This window comes from Paramisgurnus dabryanus, chromosome 22 (assembly GCF_030506205.2).
Source record: "Paramisgurnus dabryanus chromosome 22, PD_genome_1.1, whole genome shotgun sequence".
Lineage (NCBI taxonomy): Eukaryota > Metazoa > Chordata > Actinopteri > Cypriniformes > Cobitidae > Paramisgurnus > Paramisgurnus dabryanus.
Genome location: NC_133358.1, coordinates 27,665,732 through 27,691,311, shown reverse-complemented (window position 1 = coordinate 27,691,311; position 25,580 = coordinate 27,665,732). Strand labels below are relative to the sequence as shown.

Sequence of the window (25,580 nt, the reverse complement as noted above, 5' to 3'; positions counted from 1 at the left end):
GCGGAGAGCTGGAACTCCTCAGGACACCCGCTGGCGATAGAGGAGAGGGAGGAAGAGCACGTAAATGCCCGCTCACATCTCTCTCGATCCTCTGGAGACCTGGAGAAGGAATAGGAATGCACTCTTTTTGTGGTTTTGTGGGTGCCGGCTGAGAAGCCGGCGGAACAGAACAAAACGAAACCAAAGATTCTCCACCCGGCCCTCTACCGGTGGAGGGAGCGATGCCATCACCGTCTCCCGTAGAGTGATCCCATCCGTATCCAGGTCGCCCGTCTCAGGGCCGCTTCGATTTCCGTTTACCACGGGAAGCGGGTGGGGCGGGCGGGGCGGGCTGCCGACGGCTGTTCCCCCTCCGTGGCCTGGAAGATGTTCTAGTGGGGGGGGTGGAGGCAGCCGCCGCAGGGCGCCCTCGGCGAGGAGCAGACGGGGCCGCCGGCGCTGGAGGGCGAGATGCAGGTCGCTTGCGCCGGGGCATGATCTGAGCGATCGCCTCCGTCTGCTTCTGGGCGGCGGAGAACTGCTGGGCAAAAGACTCCACCGACTCACCGAAGAGACCAGCCTGGGACACGGGAGCGTCTAAGAACTTGTTCTTCTCCGCATCCGACATGTCCGCCAGACATAGCCATAAGTGGCGTTCCTGGACCACCATCGTGGACATGGCACGACCAATCGCCTGCGCTGTCACCTTCGTAGCGCGAAGAGCCAGATCAGTGGCAGCCCGGAGCTCCGAAAGGACAGGCGAGTCGTGTCCTCCCTCGTGCAGATCCCTCAAGGCCTTCGCTTGATGAACCTGCAGCAACGCCATTGCGTGCAGGGCTGAAGCCGCCTCTCCACATGCCTGGTGGGCAGCGCCCGTTAAACCGGAGGACTGTCTGCAGGCACGAGAGGGGAGGGTTGGGCGGTCCTTCCAAGAGGGAGCGTGTGCCGGACACAGTTGCATCGCGACAGCACGCTCCACGGGAGGGATCCCCGTATAACCCTTAGCGGCTCCGCTGGTGAGGGAGGTGAGGGGGGAGGGCTGAAACGGCCGTAATCTCGTGGAAAACGGCGACTTCCAGGTTCTAGTCAGCTCCTCGTGCACCTCGGGGAAGAAAGGCACCGGTGGAGAGGGTTGTGAAACCCGGGCAGCTCCAAAGAACCAATCATCCAGGCGGGACGGTTCGGGCTGAGGGGGGGGAACCCACTCTAACCCTACGGTCTCCGCCGCTCGAGCGAGCACGGCCACCATCTCTGGATCGAACTCCGGCGTCCCAACCCGACCAGAGGGAGGAAGGGCGTCGGGGTCCACGTCAGGGGGAGGAGGCCCACCCTCGGATGCTGCGGCGTCGGTGGACCCGGAGGGCGGCACGATGGATTCTAGAGACATCGTAGAACACGACGCTGAAGTCTCCATCGGCACATCAACCGGCTGTGGATGAGGAGGCTGAGAGCCTGAGGACGAATCCCCCGCTCGGCTCAGCACAGTGATGCGCAGGTCGTCCTTTGAGAGCTTCACAGCCGCACCGTGGCGGCGTTCAGCACTCGCATGACGAGGGTTGCGCTTTTCCCGGAGGAAAGACAACCGTCTGCGCAAATCCACAAGGGACATGCTCTCGCAGTGAGAACACTTACCCCCAGCGAACGCTGCCTCTGCGTGCTCGATGCCCAAACACGAAAGACAACGCTCGTGACCGTCCTTCGGACCCATGTATTTGCCGCACCCAAGATCGCACGGACGAAAAGCCATCCTGAAAAGGACGCTGATGTCCGGATATACGAGAGAGTGGCTGCCTTTAACAAGGCACAAAGCTCTCTCGTATCACTCTTTTAGGGAAATTCACTCAGATGCTTAGTTGATGAGCGCACAGGGAAAGGCAACGCACACACTAAACTCAAAAACAACAAACAGATGTAGAGCCGTGGAATAAGCGAAGCGTCCGCTGTGGTACTGCTAGTACAACCAACTTCAGCAATCAGATCCCAACAGAGTAGAGTAGCTTCTCAGTAGCAGATACTGCAGGCTTTCGAAGCGAATAAAAGCTAATTTCCCTATTTGCACCTGCTGCTTATATACGCACCTGGCGGGGCGGCGCCAGCATTATGCAAATATCTCAATGCCAAGTTCATTGGCGTTTTAGTAGTATTCGAAGCAGATTGGTCTCTCTAAGCGAGTTCCCAATTCGTCGGTCACGACGTGACGTCGTAGTGACCGACTGAAAGGGAACTACCCCTATACATTTTTTGTTATTTGGACCATGTTTTCCTTATTTCAATGTTCAGTAAATAAAAATATTACTTTTATTAACTTGGCAAAAATGTCGTCTGTAGTTGCAGTGGCGGCCGGTGACTTATTTTTTCGAGGGCGCTTGATGCAAAGTTCATCACAACATGTATGTAGCCCATCATGTGTGTGGTTTGTAATTTCAAAATGTGTGTTAAACACGTCGAGATCCTATGTGCATCACGTGTCTTGTCAAAATAAGTGCCTGCTGCAGACGCGTCTAAAGTGTTAAAAGAGACGCTCGGGTTTGCCAGATACTCACATAATCTCATGCGTAGTCAGAGTTTACTGTTAAGGGAGTGTCTTGTGTGTATTTTGTGAACGTGAGCGTCTGTTTTATCATAAACGGTTTTGACGTGTGTGCAGCAGGCATTTTTTTTGACAAAACACGTGATGCACATGGTTCACATGACGCAACAAACACATATTTTGAAAACACGAGCAACACACGACACTCCGAACACATATTTTGAATTTGCCCCACTCAGAAGAGCAGTTAAGAGCCGCCAGTGGGTAGATGGCAGACTAAAAATGTAATTTACATTTTACTTAAACATATACCTATAAATAGTAAAATTGAGTGGTCTCCTAATTTTTTTTCCGCAGCTGTTTATTAGGTTATATACATATCCGATATAATAATAATAATAATATTCTGTTATTAACGTTATGCTTGGAACAATTGTATCATTGAATTCACAGGATGGATGGACGGACAGATATATATTTTATGTAATCATAAAGGCTAACAAAGGCCATTCTGGAAGCTTTTTTTTAAGAGTGCAACAGAGTAAATCGGTTCTTGAATGCGGTCCTCTGATGGTTAAACTCGAAAGTTCGTTCTCCTTGCATACTTCAAAGTAATGGTGTAACTACAGATGAAGAAACAAAGGACTAGCAGCTTGGTTCATTTGGGTGGGAGTAAATGCGGTTACAGTGGGGCTGGGTCTCTTTGAAGGCACCATCTGTGGAGGGCTTCCTTAAAATAATTGCCTCTTAATTATATACTGCCTGAATCCACAAGCATGACATCAGAGTTCACTTAGGAAGCATTTTAGGACCAAAACACTACTCGGTGGGATGACATAAAATAGGTATGCAGTCGTACACACAGCCTGAAGCTTTTAACAATATGGGGCTTTAGAAAGAAAATGCAGGGGTCGATTTGAGATTTAAAAAAAATGTAATACAACCTGCAGCCATTTTAAGTGTGTTAGTTTAGCATTGATTTAAACCTATTCAGGTTAGATTTTAATTATTCTACAGGGCTGTTGAATGCTTTATTCTGATTGGTTGAGAAATGTTTCCTAGGTATGCATTCTTTTTCGATAAACGCACACCTGACCAGTCAAGTGTCTTAAAATAGCCACCAGATCAATGTGAATTATTTCAAAATAATCCCCATCGTCAATTATTCCTTGCGTAAACATTATAAAAAAACAATGCCATATGAAAATCATTTTTGGTTCCGGATTATTCAATTTTTTTCTTAACAAAAATCCAGATAATTTACTCACCACCATGTCATACAAAATGTTGATATCTTTCTTTGTTCAGTCGAGAAGAAATTATGTTTTTTGAGGAAAACATTTCAGGATTTATCTCATTTTAATGGACTTTAATGGACCCCAACACTTAAGAGTTTTAATGCAGTTTAAAATTGCAGTTTCAAAGGACTCTAAACGATCTCAAATGAGGCGTAAGGGTCTTATCTAGCGAAACGATTGTCATTTTTGACAAAAAATAAATAAAAAATATGCACTTTTAATCCACAACTTCTCGTCTTCCTCCTGCTGTGTGACGAGCCAGCGCGACCTCGCGTAATTGTGTAATGCCGTGGAAAGGTCACGTGTTACATATATGAAACGCACATTTGCAGACCATTTTTTAAGCAATAAACTGACACAAAGACATTTATTAGTATCATTCCATATACAACAATGTTGGAACGGTCCTCTTTCTCCACACTTGTAAACACTGGGGTGTAGTTTCAATAAGTCATCAGTGACCTTTCGACGTGATGACGTATTACGTGAGGTCGCGCTGGCGCATCACAGGACCGGAGATAGACGAGAAGTTGTGGTTTAAAAGTGCATATTTTTAATTTTTCTTGCCAAAAATGACAATCGTGTCATTAGATAAGACCCTTATGCCTCGTTTGAGATCATTTAGAGTCCTTTGAAACTGCATTAAAAAAAACTGTTACGTGTTGGTGTCCATTAAAGTCCATTAAATTGAGAAAAATCCTGGAATGTTTTCCTCAAAAAACATAATTTCTTCTCGACTGAACAAAGAAAGACATCAACATTTTGGATGACATGGTGGTGAGTAAATTATCTGGATTTTTGAGCTTTTGTGCAACAGAAAGGTTCTTTAGGTAACCATAAAACGTGACATTTTAGGAACCTTTATATTCTTCGAGTGCACAATATAATATTTTGACGCATGAAGCACTCCATCAAGCCGGGCCTGAAACACCATGACAGCATGCATGGCGAACATATTGCTTTAAATGGGTTTGCATGCAACCACTGCATCTCCATGCATTATGCAAAGCTTTCTGATGCCGCTTCCCTCGGGCCGACCTCTCGCCCTGCCACGGCGGACACCATTGATTTCAGAGCCGTGGACTGGATGCGTGCATAAAGCGTCTCCCTCGAACCCCATGATTTAGAGGCCGTTTGACTGTTCAATGGAAAGCCATTAAATTGACTGACGACTATAAGAGTTGGGTTTTCAAACGCAGCCTTGGTTTAGGACGGCCGTATCCTTGAATACAAAATGCCGTGTCAATTGATATTCAATCAGATGTGAGCTTCGCGTTTGAAGAGATGCGTTTCAAGAGTACTTAAAAAATAATTGCACGTCCTGCGTTCGTAAAATCAAGACTGCTGTCTTGATTGATAAATGCACAGGATGTACTCGCAGCAAATTCTATTTGAAACACATTATCTAATAGAATTAGCTAAAATTCAGATGTTAAAATGTAAAAATAATACATTAAGGCATACATTAGGCCTACACTTATAAGATGAGGACTAAAGGATTTGTTATTTGAGGTCAGAGATTATACTATTACAAAAGCATGCATGCATGCCAACAAATGAAATGTATACTCTTAAAAAATAAAGGTGCACAATGCCTTTTTTAAAGAATCATGGCCTTTACTTTTAAAAGTGTGTTCAAACTCCTAAACATCATCAATGGAGAATCCTTAAAGACCAAATCCTATGGAACTGACACGAGGAACCATAAAACACTAAGTACTATTATTGCAACTAGACTTTTATTAAGAAAATAAAACATGATGTCTAGTAAATTAGTGACACCAAGCCGAGGGGCATCAATAAAGGCTTCATTTTTTTGCTCGTGGTAACAACTGGCCAACTGCTAGGGGTGATTCTGATACCCCTGAGACTCGCTCCATTGTGTCCCTGCCTTTTACAAAACCAACCCTGCGTTTATGCAGGACGGCCACTGATTAAACCTCTGATGCCTGAAGCTTTGAATGCACTGAAACTCCAGCGCACAATGGACGCTATTGTCAAGCGCTTTCCCTTCTATTAATTCTAGGTGACAAAAAGGGTGTCAGGATATAGACCAAAACTAGAAAGAGAGCCCATCTGGAGAGTTTACATTATATTTAAAGACTACGGATGACCATTTTGTCAAACGGTTACACACTAAAAGCTTCCTGTTTTGATATTTTGCATGCCGTCCGTATGCAAAAAGTCATCAGGTTGCCAATTCACTGGTTAATCCTCAGAATGCCTTTGTCAACGAGGTATGAAATGTACACAAACAACCAATGCACGTTGTGTGTTTAACTAAACAGGCTTTTTAAACAATTGAATGGTGCAATTGAAACAACATAATAGAGCATTGACCACTATCGTCGCCAAATTGCTTAAATGTATCGTGCTAAGACTTAAATGTAAAAACTAGCTGGACATCAATGCATCATGCAAGGCTTTTAAAAGGGCCCATCGGTCAACATTCAGGATAACACAAACCCCCCGCTCAGCGATGCCTTCTCAAGCCGCAGCTAGGATTAACCATGTGTCTTAAAACATCAAACCGGCCCATGCATGGACCCAGATGCATGCATCTCATTTACCGCACCCCAATTGCACGGTTTAAATCACAGGGTGATGTGAAAGGGTGGGGTTCGTGCCTGCCTCGTATATTCCGTCTCACCTGATTTGTGTATCAGAGATGAATACCTCACCTAAAAAACCCTTTCAAGGATGACATATGAAACACACAAATAAAAATCAGCCCATGCATTCGCACGCATCGGTTTATTTCACCGGAACAGCTTTATTCTGCATCCCTACACTGTCTGCATCATGGACGCCTCCAGAGGCCATGCGTGAATCTCCATCTTCCAGATGCAAGCCAAACAAATATCTGCAAAGAAGATAGAAAGCATGCATTTATATCCACATGCAATTTCGAGAGCATACCTAAGCAGCCTTTTCCTTTGCCGGATACGCAGTCTGTGTTCTGCGGGTTGGCCGACTGGACTGATCCCAGCACTGTGGGGATGGTGATGGTCAGCAAGCAGAACACAGACAGTTCGGTACTGGTCCACCTTACAAGCCCACTGCCCACCGACATGATGCCCAGCAGCGGTCTGTATCTCCTCTTTAACCTGTTCAATGAAGATGCCCAGAAACAAAGCAGCCTATGGCTGATGATGAGGACCAAGTATTCCAATGTTTCCCCTTTTAAAACGTGTTTGTGTCCCAAGCAGGCAAATGAAGTCGTGCGAGCATCACTCCGGTTAAAATCGAGCGTGCATTTCGATCACGAGCACATTTGCACGGATTTGCGTTCACGTGCGTGTGTTGCATGGGCTCGTGAACGTCTCGGTACTATGAGCTCGCCGATGTCTTTGTGTGCATCTCGTACGCTCGCGTGTTTCGTTGGTTATCCGACTGAGATGAGAGCAAAGCCGACGCGCATCGAGGGTCGCTCGTCCTTTAGATATCGTTTTTATCCGAGCGGTTCGCGGTAAACGTCGGTGTTTTCGTGTCGGGTTAATATCGCTGTTCTCCTTGCCTAAAATCCCAACAACAAAGGGTCGGCACGGATGAGCTGCGATCACGTGACTCCTGACACCACCTCCCCCAATTCCTGAAGGAAATGCAGCAACACCCCTCAAAGATTGCGACCCAATACTATTCGTACAGTGTATGTGTGTGATGCATTATTATTGAAATAATCGCACGATAAACGCGTCTTTGTAAAGATTTATGTAAAGAACGATGAATGGATATGCAACTAGATTTGCGATGATTTACTTGTGTTTTTTTTTTAATTGATGAGTATTAATCTAATTTTAACCAGCGGTTAGGTTTGGTTAACCTTAAGAGGTACGATATAAAAAAAGTTGACTGGCTTTTTTTGAAAAACAAATGACTGATCAAATAAATATTTTAGGTGTTTATGTTTCCTTTCTCCAATCAATGAAAACATTAATTTAATTTAATCTGAATGAAACGACAGGTTCGTCCTCAAAGCTCATCCTCCAGGAAGTGACGTCATGTTAATATACAACACTGTACATTAGATTGAATTGTTTTAATAATTTACATGAATGATTTTAATAATTTTTTAATGTTTTGTGCTATTAACAAGCTTGACAAAATTAAATTACAATTACATTAGTCAGATTATATAAAAAAATCCAAATAATTGGCAAGATAATGCAATTTAATTATTTAGCTAATCATTTCCATCTTGAAAATGGTCTTGCCACTGTGTAAATAAAAACTGTAATAAATTAAGATAATTAGTAAACTTCAGCATATTTTTGCCACATTTTAAATCACAAATTAAAGGTATATTCATTATTTAAAGGTTTTAAAGGTATAACACCTCCAATATAATGTAAGTCTCTCTGTAATATTTAAATTATTTAATGTGTGCTGTTAATATTTAGCAAGTCATGTTACAATGTGCATGTTATGATTTTTTGACAGTCATAAATGTAGCTTTTTTCATACTAAAATCTCTAAAACTCTAGTCATTTTATATGTTGTGCTAACACAAAAATACCATTTTAAATATTAAATAACTTCTGTTGGCCAGTAGATATTATAAGAATGTTACAGGCGTGAGAAATCTTAAAATGTTTAATATATACACTGTCAGAAAAAAATGTGAAAAATTGTGAAAAGCTATTACTGGGGCAGACTGATCTAACGGAAAGTAGTTTTATAGTCACAAAAAAATTTGATTAATTCATTTGTGTCCATGGCACAAAATTAACCTTTTGTCGGGCCTTGAGTAAGAATGTCTTTTTCGTGTCACTCGCATGAATTTCTATAAATAGTTTTTTGTGTCCGTGGCACAACTTTCTTTTTTGTGTCATTTTATGTATTGTTTTTTCATGCAGTTTTTTTTCTATTTTCTTATCATTGTCGCTTGGGCTTGGGGTTAGCAGAGGCGTCATGCTCGTTTTTTTTTTTTTTTAACCAAATGGATTTTGCATGCAACCTCAAAATCGAAGAAGCGTCCTTTAATCTGTTATTTGTCTTTTAATCTGTTTAATATGCACCATATTATCAATTCTGTGTTGCGTCCTTGTCACATTTCTGAAATTTTCGCCGTTTTGATCGTGTCACATTATTTATTCTGGCGGTGTGCATGACACCCCTGGGGGTTAGAATCACTTTTTTTACATTTTTAGACATCCAAGCGACAATTATTTAAAAATAGAAAAATGTGAAAAATTTGTCGCTTGGGCTTGGGGTTAGCAGAGGCGTCATCCTAATATTTGGGCGGCCCCTGCAGCTGCACGAGTGTTGTCAATATTGATCCCGTGGCTACACGAGTGCAGTATTGATCTGTCAGGCAGACATTTAATAGACTGAGTTGCACAAACCAGACAATCACTGCAGCCCTGTCATCAGCATACATGAATATCTTATTTTACTTCTTTGAACTATTTTTATGATTGATTGTATTAGGATGAGTGCGTTTCGAAGTGAGGAGATGTGCCTTGCGCAACTGTTTTTCCAAACTGAATCTGCACACAACTGCATCAGTGAGCTTGGGCATCTTGGACTGGTTCAGTTTAAAGATGTGAGTGACGTTTGCTTACTGTTTTGTCTATGCGTGTGTGTTCGTGTTATAGCGGCTCCAGTGCAATTACAATTACAACGCTGACAATTTGTTTGACAGCTTAAAGTGGCCACAAAGTCTGTGCCGTTCAACTTGTATGGTACAAAATAGCATTACGGATGAAAGTGTAATTGAGTATCACTATAGGTCCATTAGCCATTGCTGCATAGATAAATGCCTTTCCATTCTGGTTTGATTTTGTAGTTTTAATGTTATGATGGAGGATTCATTTGTTGGATCGTCAGCCCTTTTGGCACTCGAGTAACCTTTAATTGTGTTCCATTGATTTCTAAATGTAGTTTGCTTTTAGTAGCACGCACACGTTCTAGCGCAATAGCTCGTCCTCTAAATATTTGCTCATTCGTTCTGTGAATTTTTATTGTCTTGGCATTGCATTTCTCACCAATGATTGAATCAATCAATGCAGAAGGAGACAAAAATATTATGGACGTTATTTCTGCCAACTAGAATCAAGTAGGTCATTTAAGGGGCTAATAGGGGTAATAATCTATCTGAAGTTAATCTAATACATATTCCGAATAAATCTGTTGTCTTTGTTTTGACATAAATGCTGCAGAAATGCCATTGTCATGTTGCATGGTTCAATAAAGAACCTTTAACATCCACATAATTCTCTTGCATAAAAACCTTTTTGTTGTGGACTATAAAAAGGTAAGAAAGAAGTCTTTTTACTAAAATGTTCTTCGGGAAACTAAAATGGTTATTCTATGGTATCGCTGTAATGAATGTTATTTACAACTATTCTTTTATAATTCAAATTATATATATATTTAAAAATATTATTTTAAGTGTTATTTATGTATGAATCTTTTGCACAATTTTCCAGTTGAATCCTGGTGCAACAACATTTCAAAGGCGATTTGTGAAAGAAGTGAAAAAATGTGAAAAGATGGAGAGAATTTTGAGTAAGAACGTTTCTTTAACAATTGTGTGCTATTTAGTCAAGTTGTCAAGGTGATTCGTGATGTCGCTTCCTCTCAGGCGTGCTAGCATGAGTAATTTTTTACATGTACTGTAAATGTGATCTACCACACTCTGAATGCTGGGTTGTTTTTAACCCATGCTGGGTAAATGATGGACAGAATACACCGCTGGGTTAAAAATGACCCAATGCTGTGTTGTTTCATTCCAACTCATGGTTGGGTAACAACAACCCAGCATTAGATATTTTTTATCCCAGCGATGTGTCTTGTCCACACTTAAAATAAATTCTAGGTTAGTTTTAACCCAGCATTGGGTCAAAAAAGGGACAAGCCCAGCTGTTGGGTTAAATTAACCTAGAAAAATATTTGTGAATATTTACCCCGCATGGGTTAAAAACAACCCAGCATTTTTTGTGTGAATATTTACCCTGCATGGGTTAAAAACAACCCAGCATTTTAGTGTAAATGTTTACCCTGCATGGGTTAAAATAACCCAGCATTTTTAGTGTGAATATTTACCCTGCATGGGTTAAAAACAACCCAGCATTTTTTGTGTGGAAATTTGCCCTGCATGGATTAAAAACAACCCAGCATTTTTAGTGTAAATATTTACCCTGCATGGGTTAAAAACAACCCAGCATTTTTACTGTGAATATTTACCTCACATGGGTTAAAAACAACCCAGCATTTTTACTGTGAATATTTACACCGCATGGGTTAAAACAACCCAGCATTTTTACTGTGAATATTTACCATGCATGGGTTACAAACAACCCAGAATTTTTGTGTGAATATTTACCCCACATGGGTTAAAAACAACCCAGCATTTTTGTGTGAATATTTACCCCACATGGGTTAAAAACAACCCAGCATTTTTAGTGTGAATATTTACCCCACATAGGTTAAAAACAACCCAGCATTTTTTTTGTGAATATTTATCCCAAATGGGTTAAAACAACCCAGCATTTTTACTGTGAATATTTACCATGCATGGGTTACAAACAACCCAGCATTTTTTAGTGTGAATATTTACCCCACATGGGTTAAAAACAACCCAGCATTTTTAGTGTGAATATTTACCCCACATGGGTTAAAAACAACCCAGCATTTTTTTGTGTGAATATCTACCCCACATGGGTTAAAAACAACCCAGCATTTTTTAGTGTGAATATTTACCCCACATAAGTTAAAAACAACCCAGCATTTTTTGTGTGAATATTTACACCGCATGGGTTAAAACAACCCAGCATTTTTAGTGTGAATATCTACCCCGCATGGGTTACAAACAACCCAGCATTTTTAGTGTGAAAATTTACCCTGCATGGGAAAAAACAACCCAGCATTTTTAGTGTGAAAATTTGCCCTGCATGGGTTAAAAACAACCCAGCATTTTTAGTGTAAATATTTACCCTGCATGGGTTAAAAACAACCCAGCATTTTTTAGTGTGAATATTTACCCCACATGGGTTAAAAACAACCCAGCATTTTTAGTGTGAATATTTACCCTGCATGGGTTAAAACAACCCAGCATTTTTAGTGTGAATATTTACCCCACATGGGTTAAAAACAACCCAGCATTTTTTGTGTGAATATTTACCCCACGTGGGTTAAAAACAACCCAGCATTTTTAGTGTGAATATTTACCCCACATTGGTTAAAAACAACCCAGCATTTTTACTGTGAATATTTACCATGCATGGGTTAAAAACAACCCAGCATTTTTACTGTGAATATTTACCCTGCATGGGTTAAAAACAACCCAGCATTTTTACTGTGAATATTTACCTCACATGGGTTAAAAACAACCCAGCATTTTTACTGTGAATATTTACACCGCATGGGTTAAAACAACCCAGCATTTTTACTGTGAATATTTACCATGCATGGGTTACAAACAACCCAGAATTTTTGTGTGAATATTTACCCCACATGGGTTAAAAACAACCCAGCATTTTTGTGTGAATATTTACCCCACATGGGTTAAAAACAACCCAGCATTTTTAGTGTGAATATTTACCCCACATAGGTTAAAAACAACCCAGCATTTTTTTTGTGAATATTTATCCCAAATGGGTTAAAACAACCCAGCATTTTTACTGTGAATATTTACCATGCATGGGTTACAAACAACCCAGCATTTTTTAGTGTGAATATTTACCCCACATGGGTTAAAAACAACCCAGCATTTTTAGTGTGAATATTTACCCCACATGGGTTAAAAACAACCCAGCATTTTTTTGTGTGAATATCTACCCCACATGGGTTAAAAACAACCCAGCATTTTTTAGTGTGAATATTTACCCCACATAAGTTAAAAACAACCCAGCATTTTTTGTGTGAATATTTACACCGCATGGGTTAAAACAACCCAGCATTTTTAGTGTGAATATCTACCCCGCATGGGTTACAAACAACCCAGCATTTTTAGTGTGAAAATTTACCCTGCATGGGAAAAAAACAACCCAGCATTTTTAGTGTGAAAATTTGCCCTGCATGGGTTAAAAACAACCCAGCATTTTTAGTGTAAATATTTACCCTGCATGGGTTAAAAACAACCCAGCATTTTTTAGTGTGAATATTTACCCCACATGGGTTAAAAACAACCCAGCATTTTTAGTGTGAATATTTACCCTGCATGGGTTAAAAACAACCCAGCATTTTTAGTGTGAATATTTACCCCACATGGGTTAAAAACAACCCAGCATTTTTTGTGTGAATATTTACCCCACGTGGGTTAAAAACAACCCAGCATTTTTAGTGTGAATATTTACCCCACATTGGTTAAAAACAACCCAGCATTTTTACTGTGAATATTTACCATGCATGGGTTAAAAACAACCCAGCATTTTTAGTGTGAATATTTACCCCACATGGGTTAAAAACAACCCAGCATTTTTATTGTGGATATTTACACTGCATGGGTTAAATCAACCCAGCATTTTTACTGAGAATATTTACCATCCATGGGTTTAAAACAACCCAGCATTTTTTTGTTTGAATATTTACCCCACATGGGTTTAAAACAAACCAGCATTTTTGTGTGTGAATATTTACCCCACATGGGTTAAAAACAACCCAGCATTTTTTAGTGTGAATATTTACCCCACATGGGGTTAAAAACAACCCAGCATTTTTTTGTGTGAATATCTACCCCACATGGGTTAAAAACAACCCAGCATTTTTAGTGTGAATATTTACCCCACATGGGTTTAAAACAACCCAAAAATTTTTAGTGTGAATATTTACCCCACATGGGGTTAGAAACAACCCAGCATTTTTTTGTGTGAATATCTACCCCACATGGGTTAAAAACAACCCAGCATTTTTAGTGTGAATATTTACCCCGCATAGGTTAAAAATAACCCAGCATTTTGTTGTGTGAATATTTACACCACATGGGTTAAAACAACCCAGCATTTTTGACAACCAGATAGTGTCCAAATACTTTGTTTTTATTTTCAATAGCTCACTTACAAATTTATCATGTTAAAATCATATAACATTTTGAGACACTTTAGTAAAAGTACACTCTAAAAATGCTGGGTTATTTTTAACTCCCAGCGCTGGGTCAAAATGGGGCCAACCTAACTAATTGGGTTGCAACTTAACCTGTGCTGGGTAATTTTAATGCATTAGTTTTATTTTTTTATTTATCCCTATTTTTTCTTAATTCTTTTTCTACATCATTGTTTTGTGTTTTTAAATGTGCTTTATAAATAAATAAAAACTTGAAACTTGCATTGTTGGGTCCAAAATAAACATTTTCAAGTTTAATTTAACCCAGTGGGTGTGTTCTTCCCCATTTTTAACCCAACACTGGATTGAAAATAACCCAGCATTTCTTACAGTGTGTGTATAGTATGTGCTATATCTCCTTAAAATATACAAATCTGCTTATATTCATTTTGGGACATTGTATAAACTTTGTCTTTTTTATGTATCTTATCATTCATCACACTGTATAACAAGTTTAAACAAGTTAAAAGAAATAGTCTTACAAAATAAAATTAGTAAAGATTACAGAAGCGTCATGTTCCCTAAATCCAATTATGACAGTGCAACGGCAGACTTGAGATTACATTTGATATGATTACCTCACTGTAAAGACAGTCGCGTTACGTTCTCTTGAAATCTTATATCATTCAGGATATCTCGAGAAGGAAATGGTGAAATCTAACATTGTTATTGCGGCTCAGAAGGAGAAGGAGGTTGTCCCCTGTCCCAGAGATGTGCTGGAGTTAGAGGTGAAAATAATTCAGACACTGATTTTCTTATTTTGATTTTATTACAGTTCTTTCTAGAATGCTTGATTCTGATTGGTTGATTGCAGCAGCATAGAGTTGGCAAGGAGGTGCCTTCCAATCCTGATTATCATTACCCATTCATTCCTTTGCGGAAAGCAGGGAAATATTTTGTATTATTATATATGTACAATGCATGCAAATTATTCTCCATCCCCTGCTGTATTTCACACTGCTGTCACATATTTGTGATTTTATTGATGGTGTGTTTTATTATTTTGCGCAAAATACCAGATATTGGCTTTCAATCTTTGACATGACCTTCCTCAGTCAATATTAAAGACCTCAAGGTTATATTTTCACACAGTGTTCTTTACATTATTTAGGATGATTTTATATGGAAAACTGTAAATAATTAAATAACAGTAAAATAACTGTAGTACTGCTAAACTGCATGATTAATGTAATTCAGTTCACGTTTGAGAAGTTGGAGCAGGAACTGAGAGAAATCAACCGTAACCATGATGCCCTCCGCCAGAACCTCGTCGAACTCATGGACATGGATTCTTTGTTAAGGATGACTGAGGACTTCTTTGAAGAGGTGAACATTTTAAAAATAGTTGAAAATATCCATATTTCCTTAATTGGATTTTTACTGTCAAACACTTATTTCAATATCTTGGGTTATGTCAGACTATAAGTGGATTTCATTGTGTTTTAGGCTGAATCTCTGTTGTCCTGTTCTGAACCTCCTTCAGAAGACTCAATGTGCATGACCGTCACATCACGCATCAACAGTCGCAGAAACAGCAGCGTTAGCACCGGTGGACTTCTGCATTTAGGGTACATTTGAAATAAGATAGAGAAAGAGAGAGGGGGGGGGGGGGATACATTGCAGTATTCAGACCCCATTCATTTGTTCAATTTTGTTATGTTGCAGCTTGATACTACAATCTCAGTAAAAACAGAATTTTAGAAATGTCTGTAAATTATTTATAAGGACTGTCAAAAGATTAATCACAATTAATCGCATACTAAAAGTTTGTGTTTGCATAATATATGTGTGTGTACTATATGTAATTATTTTGTATATATAAATACACAAGCATGCATGTATGTATTTAAGAAACATTTACGTGTGTATGTGTGTTTATATATATATATATATATATATATATATATATATATATATATATATATATATATATATATATATATATATATATATGTGTGTATATGTATATACATAATAATTACACACAATACACACACAAATATATTAAACAAATACAAACTTTTTTTGTATGTGATTAATCGTGATTAATCTTTTGACAGCCTTATTATTTATTTAAAATACCACATTTACATAAGTATTCAGACTCTTTGCAGCAACACTTGAAATTGAGCTCTCTTGATTTCTCTTGATCATTGCTGAGATGTTTCCATAAAACCTTTTTATATTTACGTTTATTCATTTGCACAATACACATATACACTCCCCTAAAGGATTATTAGGAACACCATACTAATACTGTGTTTGACCCCCAGAACTGCCTTAATTCTACGTGGCATTGATTCAACAAGGTGCTAAAGGAGAATTCTTTAGAAATGTTGGCCCATATTGATAGGATAGCATCTTGCAGTTGATGGAGATTTGTGGGATGCACATCCAGGGCACGAAGCTCCCGTTCCACCACATCCCAAAGATGCTCTATTGGGTTGAGATCTGGTGACTGTGGGGGCCATTTTAGTACAGTGAACTCATTGTTATGTTCAAGAAACCAATTTGAAATGATTTGAGCTTGTGACATGTGTTTGGTGCGTCATGTGTGTTGCTCGTCATGTCAAAATATGATGCCGATAATAAGAAAGCTGTATTGACGATATAAGCCCCGATATAAACAAATATTATTACAGTAAATAAGAGACAAACAGAAAATTGGTGAAACTTTAGTTTTAGTAAAAAATTAGTTATAACATTTATAAATATACCCTTTTAAAGTACTTAAAAGAAATTTAAAAGATAAATAATGTGGATCTGATATTTCACGGTACTATTTGATTAAGTGTGTTGAACACAACACAACTTCATTTAAAAAAGTGAATAATGATTGGTCATTTTACACACATCTGTCAGATTTTGGCTATACACTGAGTGACGCTGAGTGTCTTTTTTATTACAAACATCAAATTTAAGTAATAGAGAAATTTACTGGCCGATTGAAAAAAAAAATCATCGTCCAATGCTGATAATAAAAAAAAAAAAGCCAAATATCGTACGATATATTAGCATATGCAATATATTGTCCAATCATTAATTTGGACATGATGCGTGATGTACATAAGTTTATATGACGCGCAGAACAGATATTTTGAAATGACGAGCTACACACATGACGGGCTACATGTTGTGACGAGCTTCGCATTGTGCACCCTCAAAAAGTCACCGTCCACCACAGATTTTTTTCAGCGTATTTCTATAAAAAAATATTTTTGGTGGGACCTGAGATAGATTTTAACTGTCTAAGTGGGTCGCAGAATGATAAATTTAGGAACCCCTGAGTTTTAGTAAAAAACTAGAGTTTTTACTACATTTAAACTATTTGTACAGACCCACTAAAGAATGGTAATTTCACTTTAATAATGTATATTTGTATGCATTGTTAGATTTATAGCAGGTGTTATCAAACAAGAACGGTTTCCTGCTTTTGAAAAGGTCCTTTGGCGTCTTTTCCATGGAAATTTTGTCCTTCGGCATGCAGAGATACAGGCCACTGAAGAGCTTCAGGCAAAGGTGAGAAGTCTGTAGAGTTTTTTTCAGTCAACTTTATTTTATTATCGTTTTTTTATCAAATTCAAATTCTCAAGCTGTCACAGGGGCAGAACCCTTAAAAGGGTCCAAATATCTACCATTTAGGTACAGATATGTATACATTTGGTACCAATTTGAGGTACAAATATGAACTCTTTAGGTCCAAAGATGTACGTTTTGTAAGGCGACCACCCAAGTGACAGCAAGTGATAATTTTTTGACCATTTTTGTAACAATACGCCAATGCAACACACATTTGGTTCATTATAACTGCTGACACCATAATGCAAAATCCGTTATCTAAGTCTATTAATATTTGCCCATGAATATTTAAAGCAATCAATAGGCACTAACACGCTATCATGTCATCAATACAAACCACATGTGTGGCCATATTGCTCACATTTGAAATGCAAATTTGCCCTAAATCCGATCATATAGATTTATGGGAAATAGTGCACGTTACTGCAGAGACTTTGGATGTGTGTTCGGTTTTCCTGAAACATCAGTAAATGTGTGTTTGGTTTGAAGCAGAGGGGACCCGCGAAGAAAGATGTGTTTATTATATTTGTCCAAGGAGATCATGTGCGGGAAAAGATTCGAAAAGTGTGCGATGGGTGAGTGGTGTATTCACAGTCACATAGTCTAATATAGGTGGCCATAATAGATTATTTGATATCACATTACAATGAGGTTGTATTAGTAAATGCATTAGCTAACACATGAACTAACAATATAGTTTATAAGCATGTATTAATCTTTGTTAATTTCAGTTAATGTTAATACAATTGTTCATGTAATGTATTATGTTAACAGATCCTATTTTGATTTTGAAGATGTATTAGTAAATGCTGAAATTACCATGAACTAAGATTAATAAATGCTGTAGAAGTATTGTTCATTGTTAGTTCATGTTAGCTAATGCATTAACTAATGTTCACAAATACAACCTTATTATAAAGTGTTACAGATTAGTAAAACCAGAATACGTATTTGTTTAGTTTCACATTCTTAGAAAAAATGATTTCTATCCCCGAAGCTTTCATGCAAGTCTGTATTCGTGCCCAAATACAATGCATGAGCGCAAGGAGATGAGCAGCAACATCGTGTTGAGAATGGAGGATCTTCGAATGGTAAGAGAGACTAATCCAAAAATTATAAAATTTGTTTTGTTAAGGGCTGTCAAAAGATTAAGTGCCATTAATCAAATACAAATAAATTAAAAAAATATATAATATTTAAACATCTTAATATACATGTAAATGTTTTTAAATACATGCATGTGTGCATATTTATGTATGTACAAAATAGTTTCACACAGTGTACACACACATATATTGTGCAAAAACAAGCTTTCATTTTGTATGCAGTTAATCACGATTTGTCTTTTGACAGATCTAGTTTTGTTGCTACATACACTCCTAAAAATGAAGCAGCAAAGTCTTATCATCCAGGGTCTGCCTGAGCCCAGCTATCCACAATTGATCTTGATAAGTTACTTAAAGGAGTACATATAAAAGTTTTTATGCTCCTCATTTGCTTTAAAGATCCTGAGAAGAACCGAGGAGTATCGCGCCGGGGCCTTGATCAAAGCAGCGGATCACATCTACGAGTGGAACTCTAAAGTGAAGAAGATGAAGGCCATCTACTACACTCTGAACCTCTGCAACATAGACATCACACAGAAGCTGATCGTAGCCGAGATCTGGTGTCCTGTGTCAGATCTCACATTAGTTCAGAACGCCCTGATTAAAGGATCTGTAAGTATTTCATATGACAATACTGGACATGTGCACTCTTAAAAATAAAGGTGCCACAGAAGCACCAGTTTTGGTTCCCCAAAGAACCTTTTAGTTAGTGCTGCCCTACAAAGGCTAAGTGCAGTAACTACACAAACACTGAAACTGGGAAAATGCCTTTAAAGTTTTTTACACCAGCCAGTCAAACATGTTACTGCAATTTTGGCACACATGTTTCTCTGAAATGGGACAAAATTGAACCAACCCTTAACTCAATTTTGACCGAATGCGTAGTTACTGCGCTTTGGCTTTGTAGGGCAGAGTGGTTCTCTAAAGAACCATTATTTTCTTAAATTTTCTTAACGTTTTCAACTACAAAGAACCTTTTGTGCAACAAAAGGTTCTTCAGGTGTTAAAGGTGCCAAAGAATGCATTGAAATAATATTTTAATTGTTCTCTGATATCTACATAGAAGGTATGTGGCTTTATTAAGTGCAAAAATGATCCAGAGACGGCCTTTAGAATTAAATGGTCTATAATTAAATTATTTACAAGGGTCATGAATAATAATGTTGAGCTCTGCTCTGATTGGTTGGTTTACAGAGCAGTTCAGTTCAGTAGCTCTCTCTGCGTATGTATCTTATGTTTGAGCCTGTATCAGACAAAGATACAGATTTTGATGAATAATAAATTGTTTCGAGTTTGTTAATGGACGTTTTTTAGAGTGGTAAGCTTGCGTTTATTCAGCATGGACATAACTGTAACGTCATTTCAGTTTAAACGTTAGCATATAGCATTAACTAGCATTTAACGATAACTCAGCAGTCACACCTTTGTTTTTAGCATTATAATAACATTGTACTTAATTTTATAGTTAATTTAAGTTGGGGCGTCCATCTCATCTGTAACGTCACAGTTGATGTTATATTAAGATTGGCCTGTTTTCCAGCGGTCTTTTGCATGCACAAGGTTTACACAAGAAGTAGGAAACAGTCGCGCTTGAGGTTCACAATATGTCATTACCATGTACAGAACTTTACAGAACTTTAAAGTTTCTTTATTGAACCTTTAATTCTGACTTTTGCATGTGTACGCCATTTTGTGTTCTTGTTCTATGCACTTTTAGTTTGCTTTTTGATTTCCTGTTTTGTTTTGTAGTCCTTTTTTGTAGTCTGTTTGTTCATTGGTTGATTGTTCATAGGTGTGTCTAGTTAGCCCTCATCAGTTTGTGTACCCCAGTGTTTCTCTTGCAACTTGTCCGTTATTGTTGCTATGTTTTCTTTATGGTTCTTGGATTTTTATCCTGTGTCCTGGTTTCTGTTCTCAGTGTTTATTGGATTTATTAAACGTTTTACTACATTTAGATCCAGTCATTGTCTCTCATCACATGTGTCTTAAATATATATCCTGCAAGCCATTGTAGGTAGTTCAACTAACTAAACTTATATTTCAATTAATTTTGAAACCAAGTGATTTTGGGTTTAAAGGGATTATGTTTAATTGATATATTCGATTGTGTTTTTAGGAGCAGAGCGGTTCTAGTGTGACTCCAGTTCTGAACCGCATACAAACTCAACAAATTCCACCGACCTTCAACAGAACAAACAGCTTTACTGAGGGGTTTCAAACAATTATTGATGCCTATGGGGTCGGTACCTATCAGGAGATCAATCCAGGTGAATAATCAAATCGTAAATAAACGTAAACCAGGATTCAATTCGTCTTACTCTGGTCATTTTATTCTCTCAGCTCCATACACTACTGTAACCTTTCCCTTCCTGTTTGCTGTGATGTTTGGAGATTGTGGTCATGGTCTAGTGATGACACTGTTAGCGGTTTGGATCATTACACAGGCCGAATGTTTTCGGAAGTGTAAAAATGAGGTATGAAATTATATTTTAATCCCCTTGATTAATCGTGATTAGTGAGTGCTATTTTAACTGAAGCTTATAATCCTTGTTTTTTTCCCAGCTTACAGATGTCCTGGTTGGAGGACGGTACATCATTTTGCTCATGGGACTGTTCTCCATTTACACTGGCCTGATTTACAATGACTGCTTCTCAAAGTCCTTCAACATTTTTGGTTCTTCCTGGTTTGTCCGGCCCATGTTTCAGCCTCACGGACCATGGCAGTACGTACACTAAACGCTTTCAAAGTCTGCATTTAGATTATTTTACATTGATGCATCTGGCAGACACTTTTATCCAAAGTGATTTACAGTTTATTACAAGCTATATTTGTGCTCCCTGGGTTCGAACCCATGATCTTTTTGCGCTGCAAACGCATGCTTTACTACTAACTAGGAACACAATGTATAGATTATGATGTTTAAATAATATTATTTTTACCATAATTAACCCAAAACAGTTTGTACTTAGTATACGCTCAGAAATAAAAGTACAGAAGCTGTCACTGCCCATACGGCAAAAAAAAAAAAAAATATATATATATATATATATATATATATATATATATATATATATATATATATATATATATATATATATATATATAGACCGTTTCAGCAGTAACAACATAAACAAGCGGCTGTCGCGGTCCGCACGTAACTTCCGGTAAACTCCGCTAAGAATAAATACCAACAAAGTTCTTTAAACGTAGTTTATTTATATAACAAGCAAAAAAAACAACACATAGATTACCTAGGAAACTAAAACATTTGTTATTTTCGACGAGGCATTCGTTCAAGAGATCAGTTTAGCAACTAGTCAGACCATTAAAAAAACGAAACCGGAAGTAAGGTTCGGATCCAGACGTGTATCACGTGCGTCCGATGAAACCATCTATATATATATATATATATATATATATATATATATATATATATATATATATATATATATATAGTTATAGTTTTTAAATAAATTTCAACATTTTCAAAATGAAATATATTTTGGAATATGTTTAAAAAATATATTTTTCACCAATATATTTTAAGCCATTTTTTTAAATAAATATATTTTAAAACAAGGACACATATTTATGTTGCCCCGGAAGAAAAACTTTGTTTATGTTACCTGTAAAAGGTTAAAATTAAATATATTTTCAACTTTACAAATACACTTATATTTTATAAAATGTGATTGTATATATATAAATACCAATACCTATATATATATATATATATATATATATATATACACACACATTGCCCAAGAATACTGGCCAATATTTCTTACCATGTGGGTTGTAAAATTCATAAAATATATTACATATTTTGTAAAAAATATATATTTAGTTTTAACCTTTATATCACATATATACCTTTATATTGTTAAATTCAAAAATATATTAAAACATATTTTTGGCCAGAGAAATAAAAAAATCAGTTTGTGTGGAACGGTACTATTTTAAAAAGTACACCTTTGTACCTAAATGTGCACATGGCACCTCAAAGGTACATATTGGTACCTTAATGGTACATATTAGGACATTTTTAAAGTTTATTGTTACAATGACAGCTTTTGTACCTTTATTTCTGACAGTGAATAGTCAGAAATATTTCTTATTCAACATAGCTTTTCAATATCTTTTGCAAAATATGTGTTTGGAATTTAGACCAACTTTCATTATAACAAAAAAATTTGTTTTGTTATACGTCAGCAATGAGACACTGCATACTTGTGACCATCTTCAACTGGACCCAGTCGTGCCCGGGGTTTATTCTGGTGACCCATATGTGTTTGGAATCGACCCGGTTAGTTGTTTCTACTATGTTTACATTCATCACATATTCTCTTGTGACTGTTTCTTTAAATATTCTTTAGATTTCTCCTTTTATGAAACACCTGATTTAGCTCTTTTATTAAACTTTAAATTTAACATTTTATTAGTTTTGTCTGTTTGGTTAGCTGTGCAGTATGCTTTCGCAAATATTGTGTTTTAAGGAACGCTGCATTAAAAAATAAAAAATTGCCTGCCGACAATTATATTGCTTTACAAATGACATGACAAATTACATTAGTAAGTGCAAAGATAAAGTATGGGCGTTGTCAATGACATTATTGTCATGGAAACAACACTAATAATGTCCGTTCACATGAGTCACAAACCTTGCACAGAAAATTCTGTTGCAAAAAGACCTCCATCACCCCTGCCACACCTTTTATCATCCACACATTCCTACACGTATAAGTCATTACCTACGTATAAAGCAGAAAAAATATTGAGTATGAGTAACATTCATTGTTGCCGCTGTTGCATTATGGGTAATGAAGAGCAGGTTTAGCACTTCTCAGAATTACATGTGAACATCTGGTTTTTCAGGATTTCTGCTTGTAACTTACAGGTTGTGCATCAGTTAAATGCATAGTTTAAATCCTTTAACTTGCACCATACCAACACCATCTGATTTCAAATGTTCCTGTTGATTTTTAGGTTTGGAACATTGCATCGAATAAGCTGACCTTTTTAAACTCCTTCAAAATGAAGATGTCTGTGATATTGGGAGTCAGTCATATGCTTTTCGGTGTGATCCTGAGCTTGGTAAACTATGTGTGGGTATTTGCTTATTTCATATACATTCAGCCAAATCAGATCTGCCATATATTATTGCACAATATATGTCCATAGTAAATAAACTTTATACACTTTACTCTGTAAAGCAAACAGTAAATGCAGTGTTATTCTGTAGCATTTTTTTTCAACCATATGATTTCAAAATGGCCTACCCTGAATAAAAGTGGTCATAAAATGATCCCTAGCTGTCACTGGGACGTCCTTTGTACCTAAAGAGTACATAGTAATACATCAAATGTACCAAATGTATACATGTCTGTACAGATATAGTACAAATAAGGACCCAAAAGTGTACTGCCCCAGAGACAGCTTGGGACCATTTTTTGACCATTTTTTTTCTGATAATATCTGCGTTTCCATTACAGACTTGCACAAAACTTTTGCAAAATGACAGTGTTTCCATTAACTGATGATATGCAACTGAAAAATAGTTTTTTTCTCTCATGATAAGTCATTCCAAACATCATGTCGACTGATGTTTGTAGGTTTACTAATATCACATCCACCGCGCTAGACATTATTTTTAACCGAAGAAGACGTAAGAGTATTATCCAAACATTACTGCCAAGGAAACCTCCTTGTACCTAGGATGGGCAATGTATAGATCAAAAGAGATATAGGAGTGTTATCCAAACATTATTGGCAAGGAAAGCATCTTATACTTGAGGGCAGACATGTATTGAGGTGTTATTGGGAGGTTTTAGTACATACTGAGTCATCTTCAAATAATGATTATGTGACTGACTTACATCAGGTGACCTGGAAATGCAATTTTTGCGATATTGACGTGTTTGCATTGACCGTATTTTCAATTCGCAATGTTTAAAGGGTAATGGAAACGCAGCTAGTGTAAGAAATACTTGTTTACAAATGCATTTGGGTCATTGACTAAAACGGTTTGGCAAGATGAGAAATTCAATAAAAATAAAAAAAACTTGTTTTAAAAGCATGCATCATGTTTATTGCAATGCACATTGCATTTATGTTAATTTTATGCAATAAAAAATTACATTTGCACCATTTTTATTAAAGTTAAGACTGAATGGACCTGAAAATGTAAAATGGTGTAACCGCCAATTGCGCCAAAGAATGAAAAATATTAAATATTTTATCCACCTTGATGGCATGTAAGCATAATCATTATTTTTTTTTTATATCATTTTATTAGTTATTTCTAAATGTAAATTTTTAATGTGTTTTTGTAATATTTGTCCTGACATATGCTCAAAACAGCTCTGTTTTCTAAATAATATTTGACAAATTATGTAAAAAAATCATATTACACTAAACTAGATGATTATATTTTATTCAACTTTTTTATGAATATATTTATATTTTAATAAAAAAAATACTAGTTACACCACATTGACATTTTTGCAATTATCCCCCAAATATTCTTTCAAAATGAAATAAAACCAAAAATTTTAGACTTGGTCCTCAAAAAATGTATGCAAATTTATTTTAAAATGTTAACCCTTGTTACATTTAATTTATCCATATGGACACAAAGTAATTAACGTCACGTCACTGACCCATTTATGTATATTTCTGCATCAATGAAAACATTTTCACATTAAAGAAATGAACATTACTGTATATGGGCACACTGATTCATCATCATTCTGTTTCCTCTTAAACAGGTATTTCCGAAACTTCCAGGATATCTTGATTGAGTTTGTTCCACGTCTGATCTTCATGCTTTCTCTCTTTGGATACCTGGTGTTTCTCATTCTTTACAAATGGTGCATCACTGTCCGATCTGACGTGGCTCCCAGCATTCTCCTGCTCTTCATTAACATGATGCTGTTTGATTATCAGTCTCATCAGTATTACCTTTATAAAGGACAGGTTTGGGATCAGGCTTTACTTTACCAACAGCTGCCTTAGCAGTCAGCAGATGATGATTAATACTGAAA

The 25,580-nt window shown here is 37.3% G+C and overlaps 2 protein-coding genes across 5 annotated transcripts in view; one reads left to right on the top strand and one right to left on the bottom strand.

Moving 5' to 3' along the window:
- tmeff1b (transmembrane protein with EGF-like and two follistatin-like domains 1b) overlaps window positions 1–7,416 on the bottom strand; it is a 31,063-nt gene extending 23,647 nt beyond the window's left edge. The window contains exon 1 of one of the 2 annotated variants that reach the window (XR_010529175.2): window positions 6,727–7,416. Coding sequence is in view for 1 of the 2 variants with exons in the window: in XM_065258585.1 (XP_065114657.1) it covers window positions 6,727–6,880 (154 nt within the window). In the remaining variant the exon portion in view is untranslated. The remainder of the gene's footprint in view (window positions 1–6,726) is intronic. The other variant, XM_065258585.1, reaches the window with a different exon arrangement.
- Window positions 7,417–9,468: 2,052 nt separating this feature from the next.
- LOC135740331 (V-type proton ATPase 116 kDa subunit a 1) overlaps window positions 9,469–25,580 on the top strand; it is a 21,766-nt gene continuing 5,654 nt past the window's right edge. For 2 of the 3 annotated variants that reach the window (XM_065258584.1, XM_073813146.1), the window contains exons 1-14: window positions 10,234–10,317; window positions 14,482–14,579; window positions 15,049–15,177; window positions 15,298–15,419; window positions 17,244–17,370; window positions 17,923–18,005; window positions 18,428–18,521; window positions 18,936–19,148; window positions 20,653–20,803; window positions 20,877–21,010; window positions 21,099–21,259; window positions 22,750–22,843; window positions 23,524–23,642; window positions 25,305–25,512. In XM_065258584.1, coding sequence (XP_065114656.1) covers window positions 10,302–10,317; window positions 14,482–14,579; window positions 15,049–15,177; window positions 15,298–15,419; window positions 17,244–17,370; window positions 17,923–18,005; window positions 18,428–18,521; window positions 18,936–19,148; window positions 20,653–20,803; window positions 20,877–21,010; window positions 21,099–21,259; window positions 22,750–22,843; window positions 23,524–23,642; window positions 25,305–25,512 — 1,749 coding nt within the window. In that variant the 5' untranslated portion in view covers window positions 10,234–10,301. Of the gene's footprint in view, window positions 10,318–14,481; window positions 14,580–15,048; window positions 15,178–15,297; window positions 15,420–17,243; window positions 17,371–17,919; window positions 18,006–18,427; window positions 18,522–18,935; window positions 19,149–20,652; window positions 20,804–20,876; window positions 21,011–21,098; window positions 21,260–22,749; window positions 22,844–23,523; window positions 23,643–25,304; window positions 25,513–25,580 lie in introns of all 3 variants that reach the window. The other variant, XM_065258583.1, reaches the window with a different exon arrangement.